General features: G+C 41.5%; 1 protein-coding gene across 9 annotated transcripts in view; it reads right to left on the bottom strand.

Annotated features, from left to right (window-relative positions):
• Positions 1-27,172, bottom strand: part of DISP1 (dispatched RND transporter family member 1) — an 85,712-nt gene that overhangs the window by 18,147 nt on the left and 40,393 nt on the right. For 4 of the 9 annotated variants that reach the window (XM_053383087.1, XM_053383086.1, XM_053383091.1 and 1 more), the window contains 2 exons: positions 20,423-20,964; positions 1,821-1,850 (listed from right to left, as the gene is read on the bottom strand). In XM_053383087.1, the coding sequence (XP_053239062.1) occupies positions 1,821-1,850; positions 20,423-20,964 (572 nt within the window). Of the gene's footprint in view, positions 1-1,820; positions 1,851-20,422; positions 20,965-21,579; positions 21,874-27,172 lie in introns of those variants that run through there. The other 5 variants (XM_053383092.1, XM_053383095.1, XM_053383093.1 and 2 more) reach the window with 3 other exon arrangements.

Genomic DNA, 27,172 nt, shown 5'->3' on the forward strand with positions numbered 1-27,172 from the left:
GGCCCAGTTAACTCAAACACGGTGGCTCGGACATAAAAGGAAACACTACTGTATTACTCTGTGCTTGAAGAGTTATATCCAGTTTTAAGGCTAGCACCAACAAACTGAAGAAGATTTATCTGGTATGCAAGACACAATTAAAAGGTAAAAGACTGGCCATATTTACTTAAAGGAAAGAAGACTGAAGAGGGCCAAATAAGTAGACCATTGCCATGACAAAGAGGTCACATGCTTACCAGATGTACCAAAAAAAAAAAAAAGGATGAAAAACGTGGATTCAAATTGCAGCAAAGCAAATTTAAGCTGGATATCAGAAAGGATTTTCCAACTATAAGAATTTTAGGGCAGTTACCCAGAGACGTTGCAGCGAGTTCTTCCATAAAGATTATTAGAATACCGATCAGATGTTGGTTCTGTCTAAGGAATCTTGCATTTATTGGGACTGGTGTGGGTCCATGCTGGGAGTTAATTCCAACAATATGTTCTGACAATATTGAGTTGATGCGAGATTTCAACTGCTCTTTTGTAAACTGGAACATTCCAACTTGCAAGGGGGCAACCTTAGAAGAATTAGCTGCTGTGTTGCACTGCTCACAAAAGTAGGCAACTCAGACGAACCTTTATTTTATTTAACACAAAAAATATGCCAACAGTGTATTGTTGGACATCAGTATGACTGTTTTGGGCAACTTGGGCAATGTTTAGGGCAATGTCCGGCCAGTTTCTCTTTTCACTTAACAGATTTCTCTTTAACATAAGCTGTAAGGCAGAATGCTTTAACTGTCTTTGCAGGCAGTGATCCTCCTCAACTAAGGAAATGTGAATTCAGCAAAAGGGGAAGAGATGCCAACTGCTACTCTCAGCAAAAGTTTGCTGCCTAAGGACATAAGCATGTGTTGTTTTGTGTCTGCTAACAACTCTTATGGCTTCTTGTTTTTGTTTTTCTTATTAACAAACTGGGAACGAAAAGCGAATGTTTTGAATGGTCTTCATTAGTGAATGACTACAAAGATGCACAATCAATTTCACCAGGAAAAAAGGAGAGAAACTAGGAAGGATTAGAAACAGGGACAATACCGCGCCCCCCCTTACAAATGAGCTGAATCTATTCTTCAGGCTGCTTCTGATAATGTTTGCTACAAAAAATAAAACAAAACATTTAAACAAAAACTGATAAAAGGTGGTGACGTCAACCTTTCTCTAGCATGTGTGTGAGACGAGCAGATTTGTGTATTATATAACCAAGGCAGGGAAAATTAACAGTGGGAAAGGTAACAACAATAAAACGCTCTAGTCACTCTTGTCGGCGGTCCATCCCTACCTACACTGTTTGATACAAACTTTGTTTAGATTTTTTAAATAAAAAAAACACATTTATTCAAGAGTTACAATATAGCTTTGTCCACTGCCATAATATCACAGAATGATCACTCCAAACTTTGTTTAGATGAGCATTGTGGGTTGAGAGATTGTTTGATAGAAATTTAGTCTTCAGCTTAATACAATGAAGGTGTTACTTTCCCGCCTCTGTCTCTTGTTTTCGATTAATTTTGTATTCTTATGATCATTCGTCACCCTGCACACCAAATTTATATATAAATTAGTCACATCAGGTGGTGATGTGGTCAAGTCTATGAAGGTATCGTCCGGAGTGCCCCTCAGCCCCCAGGATTCTTGCCACACCAGATCACAGTATTTATACTTATTTGGCTTCCTCATTACTTGAGTCCTGAGGTGGATTGGACTAGTACACAAAAGATGTTTCCATGAATAAAAACCACAGAAGAGAATATAAAGCATGGAAATAATTCACATCTTACCTTTTTGGCCACGTTAATGTTCTGGCTGGCCTGAAAATCAAAAGAAAAAGAATCTTAGATAGATAACAGATATACCAATGCCCAATAATTTCCCTCCCCTCAACATGTTTATAGAGGCAGTGAAGGGATTAAACTAGTAAGTTTGCTTTTCAAGGATCTACACTGTGCTAGTATTTTGATGCAGATATATCAGAAGTACTTTGTCATTAAGAGCTTGCAAAACCAAGGCAATTTTTACAAGTTAAATAGAAAATGGGGGGGGGGCGATGATCTACAGCACTTCCTTCCCTTTCTACAGAATGTATTCTGGAAACGTTTCCCCAGTCGATTTCCAAAGTCAAGCTCATACCTAAGACACTCTATACAACACTGATTTTCTTGGCTAACAGGAAAGAAACAAATAGGAAATTACAAACCTCTATTCTTAGATCGTTTAAAAGCAGTTTGCTTTTAAACTGCTATGCATTAAATATGAAAATATTTCATGTACACACCAAAATACAATACACATTATCTTTACTTGGATCCCTAAGTACAAATATGCCAATATTATTTTAGTAAGAGAACATGGCCAAGAGTTCTGAGCTGTTTGCTCCCTTCAAACAAACAAACAAGAGGTCATGCTCTGATTTAGAAAAAGCAAATCAAGTTTTGGTTTCCAAACTCTAATCAGATGATTAAAAAATGGCCTCCTGGGAAAGCTGAAAATCCTCTGAAAAATGCCAGATATATGGACATGACAAACATAACAAACAGATGTTCAGAAATAACTTAAGCTAAAGGTAAAAAAAAAAAGAAAAGTTTTTTCTTCAGGTAAAAAAAAAAGAAAAAGAAAAGTTACTTCACATTGAAGGTCAATTCTAAAAGGTCCTTCTGTCTGCTCCTAAGCTACTGAGTTGGTGGATAGTTTTTTTCAAGAAAAGTTCATTCGTAGAAAGGTATAATGTTTCTAGTTTTCAAAGAGTTTTCAAAATTGCTATATGATAATGCTATTGATGAAACCATGAAAAGCAACTGTGAATTCAAAGACCATCACAATCGACATAGTGGCCCACTTTTGACAATGCAACCAACAGCAGTGTGTTCTTAAACACATGAGCCTCAGTCTTATGCACTCCATCTTCTTCAGTCCTTAATATACACATTTCTCCAATATGTAACAGAAAATGCCTACACTTGGATCTAGGGCAAAGCACGTGGGGACCTAGTTGTGCTTTATCACTGCTTTAATTAGGCATTCTGTAGAATTCATTATACTGCTATGTTGTACCAAGCCCTGCTTGGAATGCACTTTTTGATAACATTTGGATAATGCATGGATAAATTACATTAATCCACAATTCTCTCGTGGGGAGTCAGGAGTGTTTGCCCTTCTCCACAAAGCAGTTGGGGAAGGTGTTCTTGACAAACCAAACTGGAGCATAAAAAAGACCTTTTAAAACTGTGCATATCATCCATTAACGCAGCGGGAAAATTCTATTTTGCTATGCCTTTCTACGTTTAAGCATAACAGAAAAGACTGTTGAAGTCAAAGATGGATAATGTTCCTAACCAACATAATAAAGTCGTCATAAAACAGCTGCAACGTATTGGTTACAGTGCAGGGCTTCATTTTGGTGCACAGCTTTTTTAATGCATACTTTTGAAAACAAAACAGTTTGATAGCAGGTGTGACCTTTAACATTTCAGACTTGAAGGACTTAATCATCGCTTTTGTGCAGCTCAAATATGCTTAAAGCCACTGAGTTGGTAGAAAAGGGAACATAGATGCAAGCTGGGATCTCTCCAGAACAATTTTGGGCATATCCATTGGCCTGCACAGATCCATTCTCTCTCTCTCTCTCTCTCTCTCTCTCTCTCTCTCTCTCTCTCTCTCTGTGTGTGTGTGTGTGTGTTAAACACTTTCAGCATGCCATGTCACCAAAAGCTTTTCAAACTCCTTAAACCTTTTTTTTTTTTAAAGAGTAGCCTACTTTGAAGTATTGCTGGGGAAAGGTAAGGGTGGTTCCTGCTTTTTGAAAACAAAATGCTGCGCTGCAATTATTTGGATTCATGTCCTTTTTCCCCAGAAAGATGTTGTGTGAATTATTTTTAAACGCTATCTCAAATAAAGTCATAGCATAGGCCCATTGAAATCAGTGGACTTAAGTCCATTCGTTTCAGAGAGTCTCCTCCAAGTATGATATAAGAAATAAATACTGGCATAGATACTCACTGATAGCTTATGGTATCTGAAGAAATTAATTTGTTTTGCTCAAGAACAGAATTCGGGTCTCTGGGCTCTGCTTAATAAACTAACTCTCTAAATCGTATACTATGGAGAGAGTTCAAGGCTACCGTATTTTTCGCTCTATAACACGCACCCGACCATAACACGCACGTAGTTTTTAGAGGAGGAAAATCCTTAGGCATGCCACCCGTAGGCATTCCCTCCATAACACGCACAGACATTTCCCCTTACTTTTTAGGAGGAAAAAAGTGAGTGTTATGGTGCAAAAAATACGGTAAATTAGTAAACCAACTCAACATTCAGAATGACGAGAGAGAAGACTGCTTTGGCAAAACTACTGCCATCATTTTCAAGATGAAGTAAAAGGGGAAATTGTATTACCGTAAATTTTGCTCCATAACACGCAGATTTTTCCTCCTAGAAAGTAAGGGAAATGTCTGTGCGTGTTATGGAGCGAATGCCTACAGATGGCGGGGGAATCTGCTGCAGTTGTGAGCAGTCCGTGGCTCGCTTTGAAACAGCAAAGCGGGTGTAAGCGGCTCCTGTCAGCTAGTGGAGCCGGGGAGGAGGGAGAGAAGCAGAGCGGGGTTGGCTGCTTTAAAACAACCCCGTCCTCTATGCTCCTCTCTCCTCCCCACTGAGCTGCTAAGTAGCAGCAAAGCTTTTCAGCCAGCCTAGCCGGGAGGACGGAGAGAAGCAGAGCGGGGTTGGCTGCTTTAAAACAACCCCGTGCTCTCTGTCCCTGCCTGCAGTTTTTTGCTGTCTGATTTTGGATTAGCCACTGTAGGGGCTGTGTGTGTGTGTGTGTGTGTGTGTGTGTGTGTGTGTGTGCTTGAGCTATCGTTCTCCTCCTCCTGCTTCCCGTTCACTCTCCCTGCGCCCCTGCGCTCTCCCTCTGACTTTAGAATCGACACTCTGTGTGTGTGAGAGAGGGCTCCTTCTCCTTCTCTTGCTTCCGTTCACTCTCCCTGCGCCCCTGTGCTCTCCCTCTGACTTTAGAATCGACACTCTGTGTGTCTCTCTCTGTGTGAGGGCTCCTTCTCCTTCTCTTGCTTCCGTTCACTCTCCCTGTGCCCCTGCGACTTTAGAATTGACACTCTGTGTGTCTCTCTCTGTGTGAGGGCTCCTTCTCCTTCTCTTGCTTCCCGTTCACTCCCCCAGCGCCCCTGCGACTTCCAGCGCCCTGCGACTTTAGGGCCAGTTCTCTCTCTCTCTGTGTGTGTGTGTTTTGACCTCACTGCGCTTGTTGGGGGAGAGTGTTGGTCGCAATTTTTCTTGATTTGTCTCAGAGTGGTTACTATCATGGTTTCCTTGCCGGGGAGGAGGGAGAGACGCAGAGCCTGCTTGTTCTAAAGGAGCAAACCCGGAGAGGAGCCTCTCCTGCATTATTAGCAGCATCCTTCTCCACACACCCCACGCGTGCTCCTTGTCCCTTGAGTTCTTTTCCTTCCCTCCCCACTTAAAACATGGTTACAAAGCACGGATCCACATGGATCCTCAGGATTTTTGCACTAGGTCACCCCAAATTCACCATCAGATCACATAGCATATCCATGGCTACAGCCTGCACCAAAAAACACACCCACCCACTGTTTTATGGGGCCGCAATGGTGCAAAAACATGGTTACAAAGCATGGATCCACATGGATCCTCAGGATTTTTGCATTGGGCTACCCCAAACTCACCGTCAGATCACATGTCTGTGGCCACAGCATGAACCACAAAAATCATACATCCACTGTTTCGTTTAGAATATTTTTTTCTTGTTTTCCTCCTCTAAAAACTACGTGCGTGTTATGGTCAGGTGCGTGTTATAGAGCGAAAAATACGGTATTTCCAGAGCAGCCATTTCCTGATCAACTTAGATGTTGGTGAAAATGAATTCGGGGGGGGGGGGGGTTGGGGGGGAGAGGTTTCATATTTAAACACTTGTATTCAGTCAAACCTAACTGTCTGCCCTGTAGCAGATGTAAGCAAACTGACCAATAAACTCTTGGAAAAGGAAAGCAGGGCATGCCAACATAGAAAGGCACCATGTCACAGATCTGAAAAGAATACTATATTGTATTCATCCTTTATAAATGACCCTACAGGACATTTATGAAAACAGAAACAATTGGTATTTACTGTTCATTATTTCCATTTGCAGATACTGAACTGACTTGCCCGGGACAGTCGGCGTAAAAAAAAGGTTGCTGCCATTTTGGTACCACGCAAGATCCTTTTAGTTTCCCAGGCTTTTAAATCCTGTTACATTGCTTTTATACTGCTTGGTGTTTGCTTTTAATCCCGACTGCCTTTATACTGCTCTTTCGTATCATGGCGTTTTTATCATGCTTTTGTTTTAAAATTGTATTGTTGCAATGTTAACTTATTGAAAGCTGCTCAGAGAAGCTCCTCAAGGTGGGATATAAATCTAATACACAAGAAAAAAAGTAAGATAAAGGTCTTCGTTGCAAACTGTTTGATAAACATTGCTTTAATTGCTGCATTACTTTTTACTGTTGCATTACTTTAAAAAAAATAGTAATAATCCGCCACCACTCTGAGAACAATTATGGTTGAAAAGCAGTATACGTATATTGTAAATAAAGGGGACATGAAAGCGACTATAAACACTTACCTGGGATACTATAAACATGATAATGTTTAATGAGGCTTTCTTCCCTACAAACCCTTACCTTCCAACTTTTGAGAATACACATTCAGGGGTTCAAGTGTTATTTTATATGCCTCCACTACTATATATATAATTTAAGTCATGAGTGCATATTAAGCTGATCTCTAAACTTACAGTTCAATACAGATGATGATTTCAGGATGCTGGCATTCTGACAAATGCAGAACAAATCTCTCTAAATGTATACAGTGCCACAGTTAAAGCTTCATATGCTTGGCTAGTAGTTCTGAGAAAAAGCATCCAGTTTTATTTCGCCCCTCGGCTCTGCCTAAAAGATGGACATGACTTTTCTTCTCATGATGTGTCTTGTCACTCATAAATAGGCCTGTATTCCTTCAAGGTTCTATTGCTTAGGTTCAAGTATACCGTATTTTTCGCTCCATAGGGCGCACCTGACCATAGGGCGCACCTAGTTTTTAGAGGAGGAAAATACGGAAAAAAATATTCTGAATCAAATGTTGCACTAAACTATTTAAAGCAGCAAAGCAGGTGGCTCCTGTCCGCTTTGCTGCTTTAAATCGAGCCTCAGAGGAGGGTAGGAAGGTGAACTATGGCTTATCTAAGTCCAGTTAATAATGCTGACTTATGGCCATCGAGATTAGCCTGGCCGTCTCAGTGGAAATCTGGGGTGGACTTTCAGTGGTCAAAGTGTGGTTGTGTCTTCCTGCCCAGCATCTATTTCCTGCCGTCTTTCCCCCCTGCACCCCCGCACCCTGCTTCGAGGGAAGGAAGCGGAGCCATGGATCCTCTGCTCGCAACTGCAGTGGATTCCCTCCACTTTGAAGCAGGAAAGTGGGAGAGGAGCTGCTTACACGAGTGTAAGCTGCTCCCCTCCCACTCTGCTGCTTCAAAGGGAGCCCAGGAGGAGGGAATCCACTGCAGCCGCAAGCAGTGGAGGATCCATGGTCCCTTTCCTTCCCTCCTCCGTGATTGCTTTGAAGCAGGAAAGTAGGAGAGGAGCTGCTTACACAAGTGTAAGCTGCTCCCCTCCCACTTTGCTGCTTCAAAGGGAGCCCGGGAGGAGGGAATCCGCTGCATTCGCTAGCAGAGGATCACCCATGGTCCCCTTCCTTCCCTCCTCCGTAGTTTCTTTGAAGCAGGAAAGTGGGAGAGCAGCTGCTTACACGAGTGTAAGCTGCTCCCCTCCCACATTGCCGCTTCAAAGGGAGCCCGGGAGGCGGGAACCTGCTGCAGCTTCCCCCACCTCCTGCAGAAGCCGCGCGCTCTTTAACGGGGCTGCGCGGCTTCTCCTGGCTTTTCTGGGAGGTGGGGGAATCTAGAAAAGCCCGCAGGAGCCGCGCAGCCTTTAAAGAGGGCGCCGCTCTTGGGGGCTTTTCCCCGAGGGAGAAGGGACTGATGCGGCCAGTCAGTCCCTTCTCCCTCCTGGGGAAAAGCCCACAAAAGCGCACTAAGCTTGTGTGCGGCTCTTGGGGGCTTTTCCCGCCTGCCTCCCCCCTGCATTCGCTCCATAGGACGCACACACATTTTCCCTTGCTTTTTAGGAGGGAAAAAGTGCGTCCTATGGTGCGAAAAATACGGTACATAGAGCACAAAATTGGTACAGGATGCTGTAGTTTGCTTAATAATGGGTGATTGGGGTGCATATTAACAGAAGCTTTCCTGTCAGTCATGTTGGCTTCAAATGATTTCTAACTTTGTCTTTTGCTCCAGTATATTGAAGTCAGTGAAAGTAATGGAAATCCAAAATAAATTGTTATAATTGAAGCTTAATATTTAGATGGAAAGGGGGTATTTGTAGCCTAATTACGGTCTCGTGTTGGAAAGAGGTGGTTTGGGGAGTGCCAACGCTATTATATTCAATCGTTAACAGTGGCATTCTGTAATAGTTGCAAGTTATTTTACATTTCCCTAAGCACAACACTGTGATTCACATTGCACCAGTGTTCATCAATATGATTAACTGGTTCAAAATAAGTTTCTAGCTAAGAGGTAGCATATCAAGACAAACCTTTTAGTTCATGGAAGGTGAACACATAGCCTTCAAGATGTTAATGAGCTCCAACTCCCCATAAGACCCAGACAGCATGGCCAATGGAGAGGGAAAATGGGAGTTGTAGCCCAATAATATGCAAGGAGGGGGGAGGTACTTCATCCCTGCTTGAGCAGAATGTGAAAAATCCCAGTATTTGCAGGTCTTTGGATATAGGTAGGTAAATGTAAAGGACCCCTGGATGGCTACGTCCAGTCTAAGGCGACTATGGGGATGCAGTACTCATCTCGCTTTCAGGCCGAGGGAGCCAGTGTTTGTCCACAGACAGCTTTCCAGGTCATGTGGCCAGCATGAATAAACCGCTTCTGGCACAACGTAACACCGTGATGGAAAACAGAGCGCACGGAAACGCTGTTTACCTTCCTACCACAGCGATACCTATTTATCTACTTGCACTGGTGTGCTTTAGAACTGCTAGTTAGGCAGGAGTTGGGACACAGCAACAGGAGCTCACCCCATTGTGCAGATCTGAACTGCCAACCTTCTGATCGGCAAGCCGAAGAGGCTCAGTGGTTTAGACCACAGTGCCACAGCATGGAAGAGGGAAATCTTGCTGTAATTAAAGAAAAGTAGCTCTCATTATGACTGTAACTTTTAGAGCAGAGAGAGCCTGACTTGCACCAAATGGGCAATATAGATCGTCAACTGCAGGAAAGTTACAGGGAAAAGGTCTATGCATACTGAACAGCACTCTCATTTTCACCCAATAAAAACAATCGAAAAACTCAAGACAAATGTGTATCAAAGTTGTCACGCCACCACCAAGTGCCTTTCATTGTCAATTTGATCCTGCCACTCTGTCTTTCAATATCATTGCAAAGTCCCTGATTTTCATGTTATTTCTTACAATTTGCCTGCCACTATGCTAACAGAAAACCACCAGAGCAGTCAAATATATAGTGAAATGTGACTACAGCAGCTTAATCTAGAAACTGGTACATTGGTTGTGCTAGTGAAAATGCTGTCCCCATATGCTGGGATTTGTATCTTAGAACAGCTTGCATTGCCTTTAGCCTTACCTAAGATTTTACTAATGTTCCCTTCCCTGTATCATATTTGGGTAATGGGTCTGCATTCTTTACTCTCTTAAGAGACTGATGGTTAAACCAGATCCCCTTTCCGCACCCCCTCCCTAGCACTGAAGCTAAATGTTTGAGATCTATGCATTACTTTATCATCCAAATAGACTGTTACAAAGTCCTGGCAGCCTTTGAACACTAGGGCTATTCGTCTCTGGCATGAAAATCAAAGGAACGGACTATAAATGGATGAGGTCTTGCTGGGATCCAAAATGGTGCTTAAGCTTTGGATTTTGGAACAAATGGAATTTACTAGAAATGATTTACAGATCGTCGTTTTTCCAGCTGTCACTACCTTTCATTTAAAAAGAAGAAGGCAAAAATGAGATACTGCATTTCATAGGATTGTGCATCTTTTTTTCCCTTGAGCATCGCCCATTGCAATTATTTTTTCTGACATTCTCTGTCTTCAGTTTTGGAACCAGCAGGACCATTTCAAACATTACCTTTTCCTACACAAAGACGCAAAGGGCATTACTTTGGTATGGATGCATAATGCCCTGAATGTCCAGAACTGGCCTCCACAGTCACTTATGGGCTCATTGTTAAAACTGTGTTTATGAAAGACAATCTTACTCGGCTACGAGTGATCGCCAAAGAAGAAGGTGATTTTATTTTTATTTATAATATATATATATGGTATTTCAAGATAGGTAACAACTATTTAAAATAATGTAAGGCCAGGTAAAAGTAATTAGAAGATAGAACAGCCAATATCCCTCACATCTATTCCAGCATAGGACTTATACGTCAAATGCTTGGCAGAAGAGGAAGGTGTTCATCTTTTTGCTTGCAACTTTTCCACCTCCTCAACTGCTTTTCCCTCCAGCAATTACAGGTGCACATTTGTGAGAGTAAATGCACACATCTGGAAGTCTACAGGAGGGAAGCAGCCAGAAAGGGCCCGCCCTCTTGGCTCTTCTCTCCTCCAAATCAACCCTGACCAAATCTGCTTTACCCTAACAGACATGGCAAAAACACTTTTTGGTGCACACATTTCTGCATATAATGTCCTCCCCCAACCCCACTTTCAGGCCTCTCATGAAAAGATACAGTTTGCTGGGTTAGTGAAATAAAAGGTTCTGAAATATTCAAAGACAATAAAAGTTTAATATCACTGTGAGTCACAATTTGAGAACAGGCCAACATCTAATTTGGAGCAGGCATTTTACTACTAAATACTTCATAAGATGAAATTCTTTTGTGCTGCCTTCTCCACATCCCTTCCATAACCGAAATGAAATTGAATAATAGTTGGCCTAAATGATGACCAAGTGGCTTTCAGCAGCATTTTTGGCACATAGTTGCTTCCATAACAGACTTTATTTGTATGCTTTCATTACACCTCCTATTTCAAGCAGCATCACAAGGTCAAGGTCACCAATATCTTTGAGAGGAAACTGAAACGATTCAGCAAAAATCACACGAGACATCAGACTCCTCCAAAACTGCACAAGAGGAGAGACACGAAGGGTAAATACTGACAGTTATATGCATGATTATAGTTGCTCATTAAAAATACTATTTCTCTCTTTACTGTATCCAAACTACAGTTTTGAAAACTCAACGCAAGCTGTGTGTTTCCTAGTATCCCTTAAAAGTTTTTCTTATGATGAAGACCTTCCAAAAGATAACACATGCACTTACACAGAAATCCTCAAGATATTTGTGAAAACATGCCAAATATTACAAATGTTTGTCATAGCATCTAAGGCTTTCAAAAGGCTACTCATGCATTATGGATCAGCGAGGGGTGGGGGGTGGTTTGATGTATTTATACACGTATTTTTATCCAATATTTTTCTAGTGCGCATGCACCTAACAATTAAAAACACAATATAAAACCCGAGGCAATATAACAAAGCAGATAGGTTCACAGGAGACAAACCAAAAGCATCAGATAAAAAAGGTACTGAATTTTAAAAAAAGCCTGCTTAAACAGAAAGATTTTGACCATAGAGTAAACCACCCCAGAGGAGACCAACCAAGCCTTATGGAGCAAAGAGTTCACATATTTTAGATGCAGCCACAAAGAAGGTCTTTCTTCCATCCCCACCAGTTGAGGTTCCATAGTTGGAACATAGAGAAGGGGCCCCTCTGTAGGAGCTTAGGGAAAGGAAAGGGTTGTGTTGGATGTGGTGATTTGCAAGGTCACCTGGATCCAAGGCAGGGGTCGCCAACCTTTTTGGATCATTTTGAGAGAGTGCTTGGGGCACCAGTCACATAACAGCTGTTGGTGTGTGTGTGAGAGAGAGTGTTATGTGTGTGGTACAACACAAAATTAGAGAGGCAGTCACCCCTGGCAGCCTTATGTGAAACCATAGGAAGTTAGCTATGCCCTACTGGTCCCAATTGTGGAGATATACAATCACACTCACTCACTGTTATTATTGCTATCTAATAGCAACAGGCCACATTCCTAAGTACCAGGAAAAATATACAAGGTGGCCACACTACTCACTCTCATTTTCACAGAAATCAGTTAAATGACTTTTTGCCCCACAACTTTCTTTTTCCAAGGGCTAGAAAAATTTTCAAAAAGAAAAATTGAAGCTTAAGAGTCTGCGGCATCTGCCCAGGGGCACCAGTAAAAGCCTTTGCAGCTGTCTACGGCACCAGGCTTGCAACCCCTGACATAAGCCATTTTATAGTTTTGCTGCTTTACCTTGTCTCGGATTTTAAAAATGAATCAAGTAGTTCAGCTTTGGAATATTGCTATTTAAGAGATGGAATTTAGAAACAGCCTGAAGGGTGTTAGCTAAATCTGTACCTTGTACAAAGCAACTCCCCTACAAACACACACACCTTCAAAAGAGTTTGCAATCCTAATTTTGGACGTTTTACTCTTTGGGCCTAAGTCAACAAAACCATCGTAAAGTAGTATTCCTGCTCTCCAAACATATCTGAATGACTTAGATGTCACCTAGGTCATTTGGAAAATTTGGGTTGTGCTGTATTTGCTCATATAATTATACATTCCTCCCTCTTTTTCTACTGCTATTTCTCTCTCAGTTTTCAGAGGAACTGGGAGCCCAGCATCAACATTAAGGAAATCTAGATTATACTAGTAGTTTTCACCAAGCATGCACAATGCTTAGCCACAAGCGGTATAAAACAAGTCTCTTGCTTATATATCCAGTAATGGGGGTTGACTCACTCCTGACACACCTAGTTATTAAATTTCTTTAGCTAGTTTAGACACTTACTTTCTTTGCTTAGGGAAAAAACCCCACTCTATTTCCTTTAATCTGGTGTCTTCATTAAAAGTGAAAGAAAGATTTGAGGCTACGTCCAAAGAAAATGCCAGTTAGTTCAGCATTTGATTTTATGTGTGGGGAAAGAACCAAAATAAAATAAAATAAAAATACAGAGAGTAACTGAACAGAAATGGGATAAAATTTAATAGAATTTGCAGCATTAAAGTGCTTACAGTACTGAGCAGTGAAATGGGAGATTCGCGTACAGAATTGTTTTTAATCTTTTAAAGCAAAAGTTAAGAGATTTAGAGAATTTAACTACCAGATACAAAACACAGTAGTGTTTATTTACATTTCTGTGCCATTCCAAAAGGCTTGGGACAAAGAGAACTAGAGTAGATTGGCATTATCATGTCATATAGCGCATATACTCTTGTGGGAAAGGAGTACCATGTTTTGGGGGTAGATACTAAGAATACTTCTTCACATTACTTACAACCAAAATTTGGGCCTGCTTCTCAGATGATAAATCTGTGTCTAGACTCAATAACTTGAAAATAGAGGTGGGGGCTTAAGTGATGGATAGATGTGACAAGTTCTTGCACAAAGATGTCAGGGAAAGCGGTGCTAGCCTGCCTCCCAACCTCCATTATGATTTTTATGTATAGCAAACTCAAGGTAAAGGTAAAGGGACCCCTGACCATTAGATCCAGTCGTGGTTGACTCTGGGGTTGTGGCACTCATCTTGCTTTACTGGCCGAGGGAGCCGGCGTACAGCTTGTGGGTCATGTGGCCAGCATGACTAAGCCAACTGCATGTTTGAGGAGCAAACACTGTAACATTTCGAGCTGTGATGCTGCTGTAAAGTTTGTACTTGCTTGGTACAATATACAGATCTGTCCACCTTATAGTCCTCAAATGCTGATGGCAACAATGGAGGAGTGTCCCTTTGGGAGTGAGGTCAAACTGCTGGAAGGCTGCAGCGCTCAAATGTATAACAAAACAAAACGTTGCTTCCCTGAGTAATTATTCCGTGATTCAGAATGTCAGATAAGGCTGCACATATGCACAAGGTGTGCTTTTAGTACAGTTGTTTCTTTTCATCCACAGAAAAGAACTAAGAAAATGCCCCCAAAGGATTTTTTAACTACTCCAGGGACATGCTAGAGAGGCCCCCAAGTCAATAGGGCTGGGCGTTATCAGCTTTTCAGCATTGTGGTATATCACCAGCCAAACATCGTGGTCTAGCGATATACCACGATGTTGGGAAAAAAGCTGCACTGGCCCCAGCTTGCGAGGTGCCAGGGGAAAGTGCCACAGCTCTCAACGTGGGAGCCAAGGTAGTTTTGCCCCAGCACCTAGTGGGAGCCTGGGACAAGACAACTTGCTTGTACGGTTCAGCTGGGGCACGGGAGGGTGGAAAGAAAATAAGGCCATGTTGGACATGATAGAAAGGGAGTGAATGAGTTGCGTTACAGATAAGAACGCATTTTGGAGCCATCAGGAGATGGGAGAACGCAACAAATCATGCTACAGAAGCTTCAAAGAGAATGGAAGATGGAGCACTTATGCATAGCTGGTGGTGTAAAACAGGCTAGTAACAAAGGGGACTAACAGCATATCTAATTAAGTCAGCATGGCTGAAATAATGCTTTAATTAGTCAGTGTTGCTGAAATGATGCTTTGAGACTGTGCTGAACTAACAGTAAAGAGGGGGGTGGGTTTGGTGATTTTACGTTGCTGTTACCTATGCTTGCATTGTGTTGGAATCCTTTGCAGCGACTTCTGCACTGGAGTTGCCACCTTGCACGTGCAAAATGAATGTTTTTGATTTACTACTGTGTTATTATTGACCTCCAGCAAGGAAACCTAGTTATTTCCCTACAGTGGAACATTTGGATCATGTCAAATCCCTATAAAGTAGGGTCTGTGATTTAATGTGCAGTAGGGAGGGATGGAAAAGGGACGCTGGAGGCGCTGTGGGTTAAACCACAGAGCCTAGGACTTGCCGATCAGAAGGTCGGCGGTTCGAATCCCCGCAACGGGGTGAGCTCCCGTTGCTCGGTCCCTGCTCCTGCCAACCTAGCAGTTCAAAAGCACCTTAAAGTGCAAGTAGATAAATAGGTACTGCTCCGGCGGGAAGGTAAATGGCGTTTCCGTGTGCTGCTCTGGTTCGCGAGAAGCGGCTTAGTCATGCTGGCCACATGACCCGGAAGCTGTACGCCGGCTCCCTCAACCAATAAAGTGAGATGAGCGCCACAACCCCAGACTCATTCGCGACTGGACCTAATGGTCAGGGGTCACTTTACCTTTTAGGGAGGGATGGAAAAGGTTCCCAAACCTTTCCCCACCAATGTTCCTTTGTCTCCCAACATTACTTCTCCCCAGCCATTTTTCTCCTGGTTTGGGTTGCTTCTGGAGTCCCAGAAGAATTGTAGTTGGCGAATTGTGGAGTGAAATGTAGTATGAGAGAGGAGTGGAGTGTTCGGCTTTCAGCTCAACTGACTCCCACCAAGTTCAAATCTCCTACATACATATGCATTACATGTATATCCCACTTTTCGTCCAAGAAGCCCCCCCTTCATTTTATTCTTGAGTAATCCTTTTGAGGTAGGTTAGTCTGGGAGACTGCAAATGGCGCAAAGTTGCCCCACAAGCTTCACAGATGAGTGGGGATTCAAACTCTGGCCTGCTGCCACCATGTCTATTTTGTCCTGAAGGCAGACCTTTGTATTTTTTAAAACTAGAACAAGCCAACAACAGTGGCTGGGTCCTTGCATGTTCTACTCACATTTATAGTGGAACATGATTATTTCAAGCATCATAGGAACAAATTTCATAGCGCCACTGTGTTAGAAGTTCATTTGGTAAAATGCAATTGATTTGTGATTAGTTGAAAAATTAACATGTAAACTTCTAAAATTATATGCGGTCATACTAAGAGCTTTTAAGTAAAGGAGGGCAATCAGAGAAAGTCTTGGAAGACTTGTAGATAATCCATTAGAAAGAGAGAAATCCAAGATCTACAGTAAAGTAATGCCTCTATTAGAAGCAACCAAAATGTCATGAAGTCATGAGTAACCTTTCTAATTCCCAATATATATCTGAAACTATGCAAATATTTGACATTCACGTTCCATAAATAAACTTCAGAAAAATAAAAAGTCCAGCACTTGCACACATTCAAGAATGTTGAAAAGCAGACACCCTTGTTGAGTCTGGACTCCCCCTAATTATCCTGATTCTTTTAAAGAATTAGGGACTTGCTCCTTAAGTGTTTTGAAAGCTATTCATCTATCGTCCAAAAATAACTCAGCCTTTTTGTCTGTGAATTAAGATGCTCACAGTTCATTCAGTGTACATTTTGAGCACTATCAAGCATAGCTTGTTCATAACTTGCTACAAGCTTTAAAAATGGACTGAAATAATACTTTTCATAATTAACAGTGGAACGGAGGTATATTCTTGTTATATTAATTATCTCATTTGCACGCTACAGTTCAAAGGACTAACAGATCACTAGGTTAAGTACTGAATATTCTTCTGTTTCTTAGAAGGTGAGAGTTGAAGGGCATGGGAAATGAGTTTTCAAACACTTTGTTGCTACCATTTGCAAATGCCAGATTCTAAAGGTCAAAAGACGTAACTACTCCGGGATTGTGGAGCAGAGGCCAAAGCAAGAATTTACAAAACCCTTTTGGAAACTGCAAAGAACTCTGGTTCTAAAAAGACAGTAATTACAACAAGGCCTTAGGTTGACTATGTAATGTGCTATCTTATTAAACTAAGAAAATTTAGCCTCTACAGACTGTATGTAGACATTAACTTTGAAATGGTTTTCAATACAGTGTGGTATATTTGCATAGAACCTAAGGCAATGGGGAACGCTTTAATGAAACTACAGCATATTGCTTTCATATGCACACTAAATAAGCAAAATGGGATCTGTGGAAAGATATTAATAAAGCCTGAACAAACTTTCTAAATTAATGTTGACTGTGACTAATTTATTTGAGCAAAGAGCTAGGCAGGCCTAGCAAGTGTCGCTGATGCACTGACATTCCAGAGAACCCATAGATCAGAAGTTTCTGGAGTGCAAAATGTGTCATTCTGAAGGCATCAGATACTGGAAAACCTTTTCCAATTTTGTGCGGACAAGGGGAAACATAGGATTGTATCCAGTGTTGCCATTACACCTGTGCAATGGAACTTCCCTCTCATCTCTCTGCTGAAACTCCTTGTGAACCCTCAAAATCTGCTGCAGAGGGTTGCAAGATTCTCTGGAGTGGTTTTGGGGCACATATGGAGATGATGGGGTAGGCAACCTAAGGCCTGTGGGCTGGATGCAGCCCAATTGCCTTCTCAATCCGGCCCACAGACAGTCCGGGAATCAGCGTGTTTTTACATGAGTAGAATGTGTCCTTTTATTTAAAATGCCTCTCTGGGTTATTTGTGGGGTGTAGGAATTTGTTCATATTTTTTTAATAAAAAAATAGTCCGGCCCACCACATGGTCTGAGGGACGGTGGACCGGCCCGCAGCTGAAAAGTGTTGCTGACCCCTGATCCACAGCATCATTGGAGAAGGGCACCGGCACCTGGGCTCCCGTGAGTGAGCCCGCCCCGCCCCCAGCACACCGCATCCCCTGGCGTGCGTGCCCACCCAGGGCAGCAAACAGGGACACAATGTCCCTGCTGTCTACTACTCCATAATATAACAAAGCAAAAAAAGTAAGTGAGTTATTGATATCAAGCTCTATAGTGTCAGCTTTACTTTTAGAAACAAAACCGACTACATTTATTTGAAATGTTGAAACCAATCTGAGTGTACACAGTTATTTCAAATTCATTAGGGTTTCTGTAATTCAAAGGTAAATACTATGCCGAATTAAATTCAGCTGAAAAACAGCAAAAGCGATTCTTCACTTTTTAAAAACTGATTTAGAACACGAAGAATCAACACTTCATTCTTTTAATGTTAGGTCACTGACAAATGCTAAGCTCTAGGCGGCTTGAAAAACCTGCTATGACCTGCTGTGCCAAACTGGTTACTTGCCAAGTCTCAATTTTTCGTTAAATTTGTAGAGAGATCTTTCCTCTGTAATAATATTGGTTCCCCCCTACCCTTTCCAATTCCCAATTAAAGTTAACAATGTGGAGATATACAGTAATGAAAGCTGCTTTCATTATACACTAAATTTAATTAATGTGTCATACAAAAATGGAAGGACACCTACATTTAATATTACACTGTCAGAACATGCACACTGCAGTGCTGAACGACTTCCAACTAGGGCTGTTTTACACACTTTTTCTTTTAATTGCCTTCCCAGCTTTTGGACAAAACCGAGGTCCATATGCCCTGTGCGGGGCAATGTGCACATTTAAAAATAGAAATAAACAAAAAACCCTTACATTATTTCTAAGTAAGAATATCATTTTTGTGTGTGGAATAAATCTAATGCAATAGGGAAAAGTCAATTTCATGTCCATTTTTGGAAAATAGCACAATTTACTAAATTTGAGGTTTAAAAATAAGATAAGGATATTTATAGAACAACACACAATGTTGAACTTCCAAACCAAGGGTGCTTAATTTAACTCTAACTTGCACCGGGGGGGGGGCGGGCTACCAGAAAAGTAGATTTGATTCCGTCTTCATACTAAAAAAAAGCCAAGCAGGCTGGGTATAGAGAAGAAGAACAGAAATTGAGATATAGGAGAGCTTGCTAAAGTGCCAGAGAAAGTTTGAAAAGGCTATGCCAGCACCCAATTATGAAATACCTAAGCAGGTGGCAGAGCCAGATGCCACAATGTAATGTTGGTTTGGGTTGGACCACTAAAAGAATTGGGCAGATGGATCAGAGCCTGCTGCTCAGTCCTGGTGTACCGTCTAAAGAACTTTCCAGTAATGTCCACAATGGAGATAAAATTATGACATTACGTATTTTGTGTATATTTTCTTACAGAGCTCATTCCAAAAACACCCTATACCTAGTTCATGTGGGGATCAATGTGCTGTCCATTTTGGTTATGAAAATGCCATTTCCTACCAATACCAAGTGTTTGTTTGTTTTCTTTTGAAACCTCTTTAGGATCATCATACTGAAGAGTACAAAGAATCAAAAAGCCCAAGTTAAAATCCACAGATCACAATCCTTGTAAACACTGATCTAACTGCATTTAGTTTAGCTCAACTGTTGGAATTCGAAAAGGGTTTGACATGACAGATGTTGCCGAAGAACAACAATTCTCATTACAATTTTATATTCTGTGTATTTTAACCAACGCCAAGAGATCGTATGAGACAACTAATTGTAAGCTAGTCAAGAGAAAAACCTCCACCTTGCAGTAATCTGAAAGATACATATATGCAGAGAGACACAGCTTGCCTACTGTCCTGGTCAGATGTTCAACTTGATTTGTCTTCAGCCACACTATAAGATATTACATATATATGATTAACAATGAAATACTGTGTGTCTACTCAGAAGCAAGTCCCACTGAGTTACCCAAGTTGGTACAGAACTGCATCCTACCACTGTTTTTCTACCAAATAATGTACCCCCTAGGAAATGTGTGGTAAAGACGAGTGCTTTCCAAGAACCAAGGTTTCGGGTACCTAGGTTCCCGAATGGCTTGGCTCCTGAACAAATTGGCTCCTGCATGTCGCAGACCTGGAAATAAGTGTTCCAGTTTGCGAATGTTTTTTGGAAGCCAAACGTCTATTTTAGCTGTTGGTATTGTTTCCGGGGCCAATCAGAAGCTGTGCCTTGGTTTGCAAACGTTTTGGAAGTCAAACGGACTTCAAGAACGGATTGAGTTCGGGAAACAAGGCACCACATGAAGGAGACATCAAAAACTATTTGTAATAACAAGTCACAAAATGGCATGTCTTAATGTGAAAATATTTAAGATAGAAATAGTTTTAGATCAGAAGGGCACCAACAATCCCAACCAACTAACTTGTGTCAATTTGGAATTCTGCTACCCCTAACAATCAATCATTAATACTTACAATTTTTGGATATGCCATGCCTTATGTAAGGTATATAAAATAACCAAACCTTCTTTATCTTTAATTCAACATGGGCTACTGGAGCATAAGTTTGCACATACTTCTAGATGAAACATGTCTGATGCACTAGGACTATAGTGGGAATGATTTAGCTTACTATAGGCTTGCTTTAAAACCTTTTATCTACATTGTGAAACAAGTAAAGTAGAAAGCATATAAAAATAACAATTCAGACACTATAGGAAAGAGCCACTGTCCTCCTAGTGGTGCAGCAATAAAACTGCTAGCACATTTGCAAAGCTAAGTAGGGTGCGGTATGGTTTCAAATTGGATGGGGGACCATATGTTGAGATTCCTGCATTCCAACTCTACAATTCAAATATACTTACCGTATATTGGCTATATGTTGTTGCACAGGCTGATGCTGAAAATGTTCAGGCCACTGATGATGTAGGCAGAATGAGGGCGAGGACTGAAGACAGCAGGCAGTCTGATACAAGGGTGTATGTTTTTGGCAAGCGGATGCTGAATATTCTGTATGAAGGTTTGGGCAGCAGGAAGTTAATGGAGATGGCGCCGCATTGCCAGACAGTGAAAGGCATTCTTGCTGATTACAATGGTGATTTAGAGGCTGATGATGGTATGGGCAAGGGCGACAACACTGTGATAATACCTGTGGAGTTCTTTGGTCATCTACAGGCAGAAACGATGGTTTTAGCATGCCATTAAGTTGAAGGCACCCATTTGCACTCACTTTTCTTCTTGTGGTTTCCTTAGATGGGAGGTTTTGGACGGCAACATTGCCATCACTGGTTGCAAGGAGATCAGGACTAGTTGCATTGGTCGGGATGTTACCATTGCTCAGAACGACAAAGTCATTGCTCCCATTGCTTGTAGCCATGCTCCAAAGTTCTGGTGGTCTGCAATTCTTCTAGAAGGGAGAAAAAGAAAGAAAAAGTTAAAAATGAAAAAGGCACAATTTTGTCAATAATATACTGGTCTCAGTGTTCTATATGATCTGCTGAATAAAAAGAAACCTGGATTAAGGATGCACCAAGTATCTGTACAGTTACAATTAGGGCTGGGCGATAGCTGGTTTTCACCATCACGATATATAGTCAGCTAAACTTTGCGGTATACCAATATATCACAATGTCTAAAATAAGGATGGAACTAAGTACAGTATAGGGACGCAGGTGGAGCTATGGTCTAAACCACTGAGCCTAGGGCTTGCCAATTGGAAGGTCAGCGGTTCGAATCCACACGATGGGGGAAGCTCCCGTTGCTCGGTCCCAGCTCCTGCCAACCTAGCAGTTTGAAAGCACGTCAAAGTGCAAGTAGATAAATAGGTACTGCTCCGGCGGGAAGGTAAACGGCGTTTCCGTGCGCTGCTCTGGTTTTGCCAGAAGTGACTTAGTCATGTTGGCCACATGACCCAGAAAAACTGTCTGCAGACAAACGTCGGTTCCCTCAGCAAGTAAAGCGAGATGAGCGCCGTAACCCCAGAGTCATTTGCGACTGGGCTTAACTGTCAGGGGTCCTTTACCTTTTTAAGTACAGTATAAACATTGGCTGGCTTCACGTCCCCGTCCCCCCCGCATGACTTCTGCATTGTCCTTGACCACTGACCAAGCCAACTACAAATGAATTTGAGTCCAACACCACTGGGCAAAGGTTAGTCACCCTGATCTAGAAGAGATGACTGCTATCACTGATTTAACATCTTTAGAATGTACATAACATTAAAGCTTTGTGATTGTTAATAGCTTGCTAAGATTCTGCTTGCTCTGCAGGGACCCATAAACATTAATTTTCTCTTTCTTCTCTTCTACTGAGCTGTTAAGAGTGCCTGAAACTGTACAGCCAGCCAAGCTATTTAATTGGTTCATCACTAATATCGAACAGAAGGTGCTATGCACAATGGAATGCTGCCCATAGCAACCCTGGATGCTGATTCTCAGAGCCATTTGGGTTTGGAATCCTCAATGCCTAAAGCTAAAGGAGGTGGGGGAGAAAGAGGCCTGAATAATGAAACTTAAAACTATTTGTTCTATGTTACACTCAGACACTCTGCAAAGTTAAGACCAAACGGCAACCAGTCAAAACTTGACAGCATTTTCAAGACAGGAATATTTTCCTTCAGAATCCAATTCCTTGCATTCCTATGTTTAATATTCTTTCCCAACCCACTGCACCCTAAACCAGTAGACCCCATTAAAAAGTTACTGAACACACACTTGCCAAGTTTAAATTTAAGCAGTTGAATGAGGTTGGTTGCTGTCTGAAAACATCTAATTTTTAAAATACTGTATGGCTGAAGTAGTTTTCTCATGGATTGCATGGCAATTTCAGAATGGCTACAGAAAGGGATGTAGCAATAAGCACACAATTAAAAAGAAGATTTTTTTCCCTTAAAGAGACATCTGTACACTTTTTCTTTTGTGCAACAGATTCAGAAGCACATTGACACGCTGGAGAATCACTATCTTCTGAACAGGAAATTCAAGCATCTAAGTCAAACCAACAGCTTCTTCCATATTTTCATTAGGATTTCTAAAGCAGTAGGTATAAACATTTATTGATCTGAACTCTGGGCAACCCAAAAAGGTCATGACTGGGACAAGACAGACCAATTCCTTTGCTGTTAGGATGCAAATACACAAAAAGGCAGCTGAAAAATGACTTTATGACCTACCAAGTCTACAGAGAACATTTTGTGGTTTTTTTGTTCTCTATGATGAGAGGGCAAAGATGAGCAGGTTGCCGGCTGCTCATGATAAGAGACAAGAGCCGCAGCAGACACACACAAATCAGCAATAAAAGAGCAGCAAGTTAGCAACAAAAAGCACAGTGAAACCCATGTGTTTTAACCTGCTTGCAAAATGCTGAAAGGGAAGGTGTCAAACTGTGGGAGGCTATTCCATGGAACCTGGTGGCGAAAGAGGTCCTGCTTCTCAAGGGGCTTCTTCAGCAAGAGAAGAACAGACTGCGGGGAAGGTTGAAAATGGTAGTTCTGGTGTTAAGAATGGAGAGGGGGCTGCCAGCGTATCATGTGGAGAACTGGTTTACCAGGCTTCAGCAGGCTTGTCTGAATTTGTTCTGAGTCTGGCACTATGACCAAAATAAAAGAAGCAAATGTGGTATGGTAGCAGTTTATTACAGAACTCCAGAAGGGGGGGGGGAGCTCTGTTCCTTCTCTTTTTAATCCTACAACTGATTCTCCACTCTGGGGGGGGTCTCTTTCTGCTAAGACAACCACTCAAGTACAGGATTTACTTTGGTATGGGATGGTTAGTACATCAGCCATGGCAGTATCTTTCTATTTTCACCCCCCCTTTTTTTTTCTTTCCTTTGGTGTCCTCTGCTTAGGGCCAATTTGGGGGTCCAAGGATTACACACACATGAAGGCAGTAGATGAATGGAAGGACCCTGAGTGAGTGGTAGGGAAAGGAAGACCTCCCAGAGTGAGAGATTGGGAGAAGAAAGGAAAGTTCCCAGGTGAGAGCTGGAAGGGTCCACCACTTTCTGTGTGAGACAAGGGTTAAGGGCTACCTTTGAGACAGGACTCTGTGATTTCTTCTCTGTGTGTTTTTATTTATACCAATCTCTTTTATCTTATTGTATTATGAAAAAGCTTTAATAATTTTTTTTAAAAAAATTATCTGTAAAAATGATTCTGATATTATGTTGAGGTGCAGGAATATCTTTCATCTGAGGTTTGAGACTACAGACAGCAAACTCATGACCGTCAGGTTTAATTTCAACACCATCAGTAATGTACTTTGGACTCAGCATTAAACATTAAAATGCAAAAAACAAACTTCAATCTCTACCCACAGTTGCACAGAAGGCAAAGCGACTCCCAAAAGTTCCTCTAGATCAGGCATAGGCAAACTCAGCCTTACAGAAGTTTTGTAACTACAATTCCCATCATCCCTGACCATTGGTCTTGTTAGCTAGGGATGATGGGAGTTGTAGTCCCAAAAAATCTGGAGGGCCGAGTTTGCCTATGCCTGCTCTAGATAGTCAGAACCCATGCCCATATCCTCAGGCCAAACCAAGTGAAAGTGATCCCACAAACCTGGACTAGACGGTACTCAAGGAGCCTCCCCGATATCAGCTTCAACAGTAGTATCAAATTAGGAATGGAAATTAGTGACTTTGCCCTCAAGTGCTTCACAAAACTAGCACAGTGGGCTACTCAGTGATCTGATGCTACATCTGCTGGGCTGATACTAACCAGACCCTTCAGCTTTAGGAAAAGGTCCCCTAGGTAGTTCACCGAGTATGCAATTGTGGCTATAAACTGAGCCGTCTCTGATGCCATCACCTCCACATAGACTCTCACCTGTGTTTGGTCCAAGACTTTAAGGAAGAACTGTAATGCTGTACTGCACTCAGACATGTGTGCAGGATTTTGTGCTCACTCAAGTGAATATTAATTTTAGATGTGGGTAAACCTCTCCCATTCCTTCAGGCCAAGATGACGTATTTCATTACTCTGAAGAGGTTTTTTATGTTATTATTAAGAAAGGGTGTGGGGGTGGGAGAAGGAGGCTTAAAAAAACATTGGTTCAAGAAAAGCCATCTGGACTAACACCACTTACTATTGAAAAAGACAAGTGCAAAATCAGGTGGGAATGAAGTACTGGAAATGTGGTTTCATTTGCTATTTAGTGCAGAGCATTATAAATGGCCTTAGGAACCAGCTAATTAGCTGTTGAACCATTCATCCCCAGCCTCTCCTAAATCCAACAAAAACTCAACTTAAAAAACCGACGACAACTGTTCTATAACATTTAACCTAGATTCAACTTGCACATGAAATTATTTCATATATAAGCTGGAAAAGAAAGCTCCCAAGCAAACAATCCTGGTTTAGGGGGGTTGTGCTATTTAAATCAGGCATAGGCAAACTCGGCCCTCTAGATGTTTTGGGACTACATCATCCCTACGGATGATGGGAGTTGTAGTCTCAAAACATCTAGAGGGCCGAGTTTGCCTATACTTGGTTTAAATCATTGAATTCCTGCCAGATAAAGAGATTGCAGTATGCTAGCTGATGGAAATATGTCTTCTCATTCTAAAGTCTTCATTAAGGTGTTTTCCTTAAATGCTGCAAGACAGACAAACTGAGCAATATGCAACAGAGTGATATGCAACAACCTGTATAATTATTAAAATAAATTCTACGATTTTCTACAGAATGTTTATACAGCAAGCCTGCACCATTCCACTACTCTCGTTTTACAACAAAATTATGTGGGTGTGGGTGAGAGAGAAGTGACAGACGGCCCTTGATATTTGGATTTTCTATCTGTCTCTCAAGCCAGTATTCCTAAGGCAATTAAGAAAATGCTTAATGTCATTGATCTTAACCAGTGCTTTTTTTCTAAAAAAAAAGTTTTAAGGGTACGCTCATATTCCTACTTATACTGAAATACTGCCCCTCAATGAGGTCAAACTTAGATTCACAAAATGTTTAGGGGTATGCGTCCCCCCCCCAAAAAAAGCACTGATCTTAGCTTCCGGCTCTCAGCTAGACATTTTTGAAATTCCCTAGTGCCTTTGCTATTCACAGGCCAAGGGAGTCTCCCACAGTTTCCTGGCACTTGCTTTTTATTTTGTTTATAGGCCGCTAGCTATACACTGAACACTCGTCTTTAACTATGATAACTTACTCATCGAGGAAGCTCTGTTTCTGCAGAATGCCATTCCCTCATCGAAGTAGTTTAGGTCTACTTTAATGTGTACAAAGAAAATGTGTGTGTCTGTTAAATCCAACAAGCTTGCTGTAGTAAGTATTAATAAGTAAAGTTCAACATGGTTAAAATGAAGTATTTTAACTCCTTTCCTTCAAACAAGGGTGGAGGTATATGCTTGCAAAGTCCTCTTCCCTCGATCACCACCTGAGCAGAGCCCTTTTCTGTCTCCTCCTAATAGGAACTTGGAGCTAAGAGCTCTCATTATGTGTTAAGCAGGATGCCCATTATCTGATTCTTCACCCCTGAAGCTTGGATGTGAATGTTTCCTCAGCCATTTTTTGCACAGGCCATGGGTTTTAATTATGTACAGGTGTAAGTATATGTCATTGCAGATGCTACTTAAAATTTACATCCTTCTTAAACCTAAATCCATCATTAATGCATAGCGTTTGCTCACAATACATGAATTCAGAGGTACTGGGGTCACTCAGCTGATTGCTGCAAATATTCATTTGCTAAAATCCTCTTATGTATGTGTCACAGAAACACTGAACTTTTATACTGCCTTTCATCATTCTTGACCCCAGGGTGTGTTATAAACATATAAAGCAGATAAAACCAATTCTCAAATGAATTATTTTTTAAAAATGCTATGGACGTATTATATAGTCTCAACACCTATGAAGGCTGGGGAAGTATGAAATCTACCAAAAGAATGGCTGGGGAAACCCAGCCAGATGGGCGGGGTATAATAATAACAATAACAATAACAATAATAATTATAACACTGTAGGTGCCACTAGCCAAACATCCAAGGGGAGGGGGTTTCACCCTCTGGGCCTCTACTGTCCTATTCTTCTTTGGCGATAATTCGTAGCAGAGTAAGACTGTCTTCCATGAACACAGTCTTAAAGAGAAAGCTGGTTCTTGTGTCACAACATAATCCACCAGTCCTTCATAAAAAGCTAAATTGATCCATCACATTATTCAACACCTTCCAAGTCACGAAACATTTTTAGGATTAATCTTCTCTTGTATTTAAGTGTTTTGTTGCATTACTGCCAATCCATATCCCGAAAGACTTGATGTGTCTGCCCTGACCTTGAGAAATTATTTCATTTCCTGGGCTGAAGGCTGGGCTAGGAATTGCAATTCCACTGGCAGGGATTTTCCAAATATCACCATGCCAAGGTAATAAAAATTGCTTTACAGATAGGCACAGAAAATGCACATTAATTCAGCACTGGCAACAATGGAGTGAAGGAATGACTGCTGGGAATACAAGTAAGGATGGAGAGATGCAATTAAAAGCCATATTTTTTTAAATCTATCAACAGGTTAACTTACCTAGAAGAAGCTAAGGGTAAAGATTAAATCCAAGTGTAAGAACAACCCACATAATGGGTTCTTGCCTTCATTGGGATGATGCCAAAC

The sequence above is a fragment of the Podarcis raffonei genome, chromosome 3 (genome assembly GCF_027172205.1).
Source record: "Podarcis raffonei isolate rPodRaf1 chromosome 3, rPodRaf1.pri, whole genome shotgun sequence".
Lineage (NCBI taxonomy): Eukaryota > Metazoa > Chordata > Lepidosauria > Squamata > Lacertidae > Podarcis > Podarcis raffonei.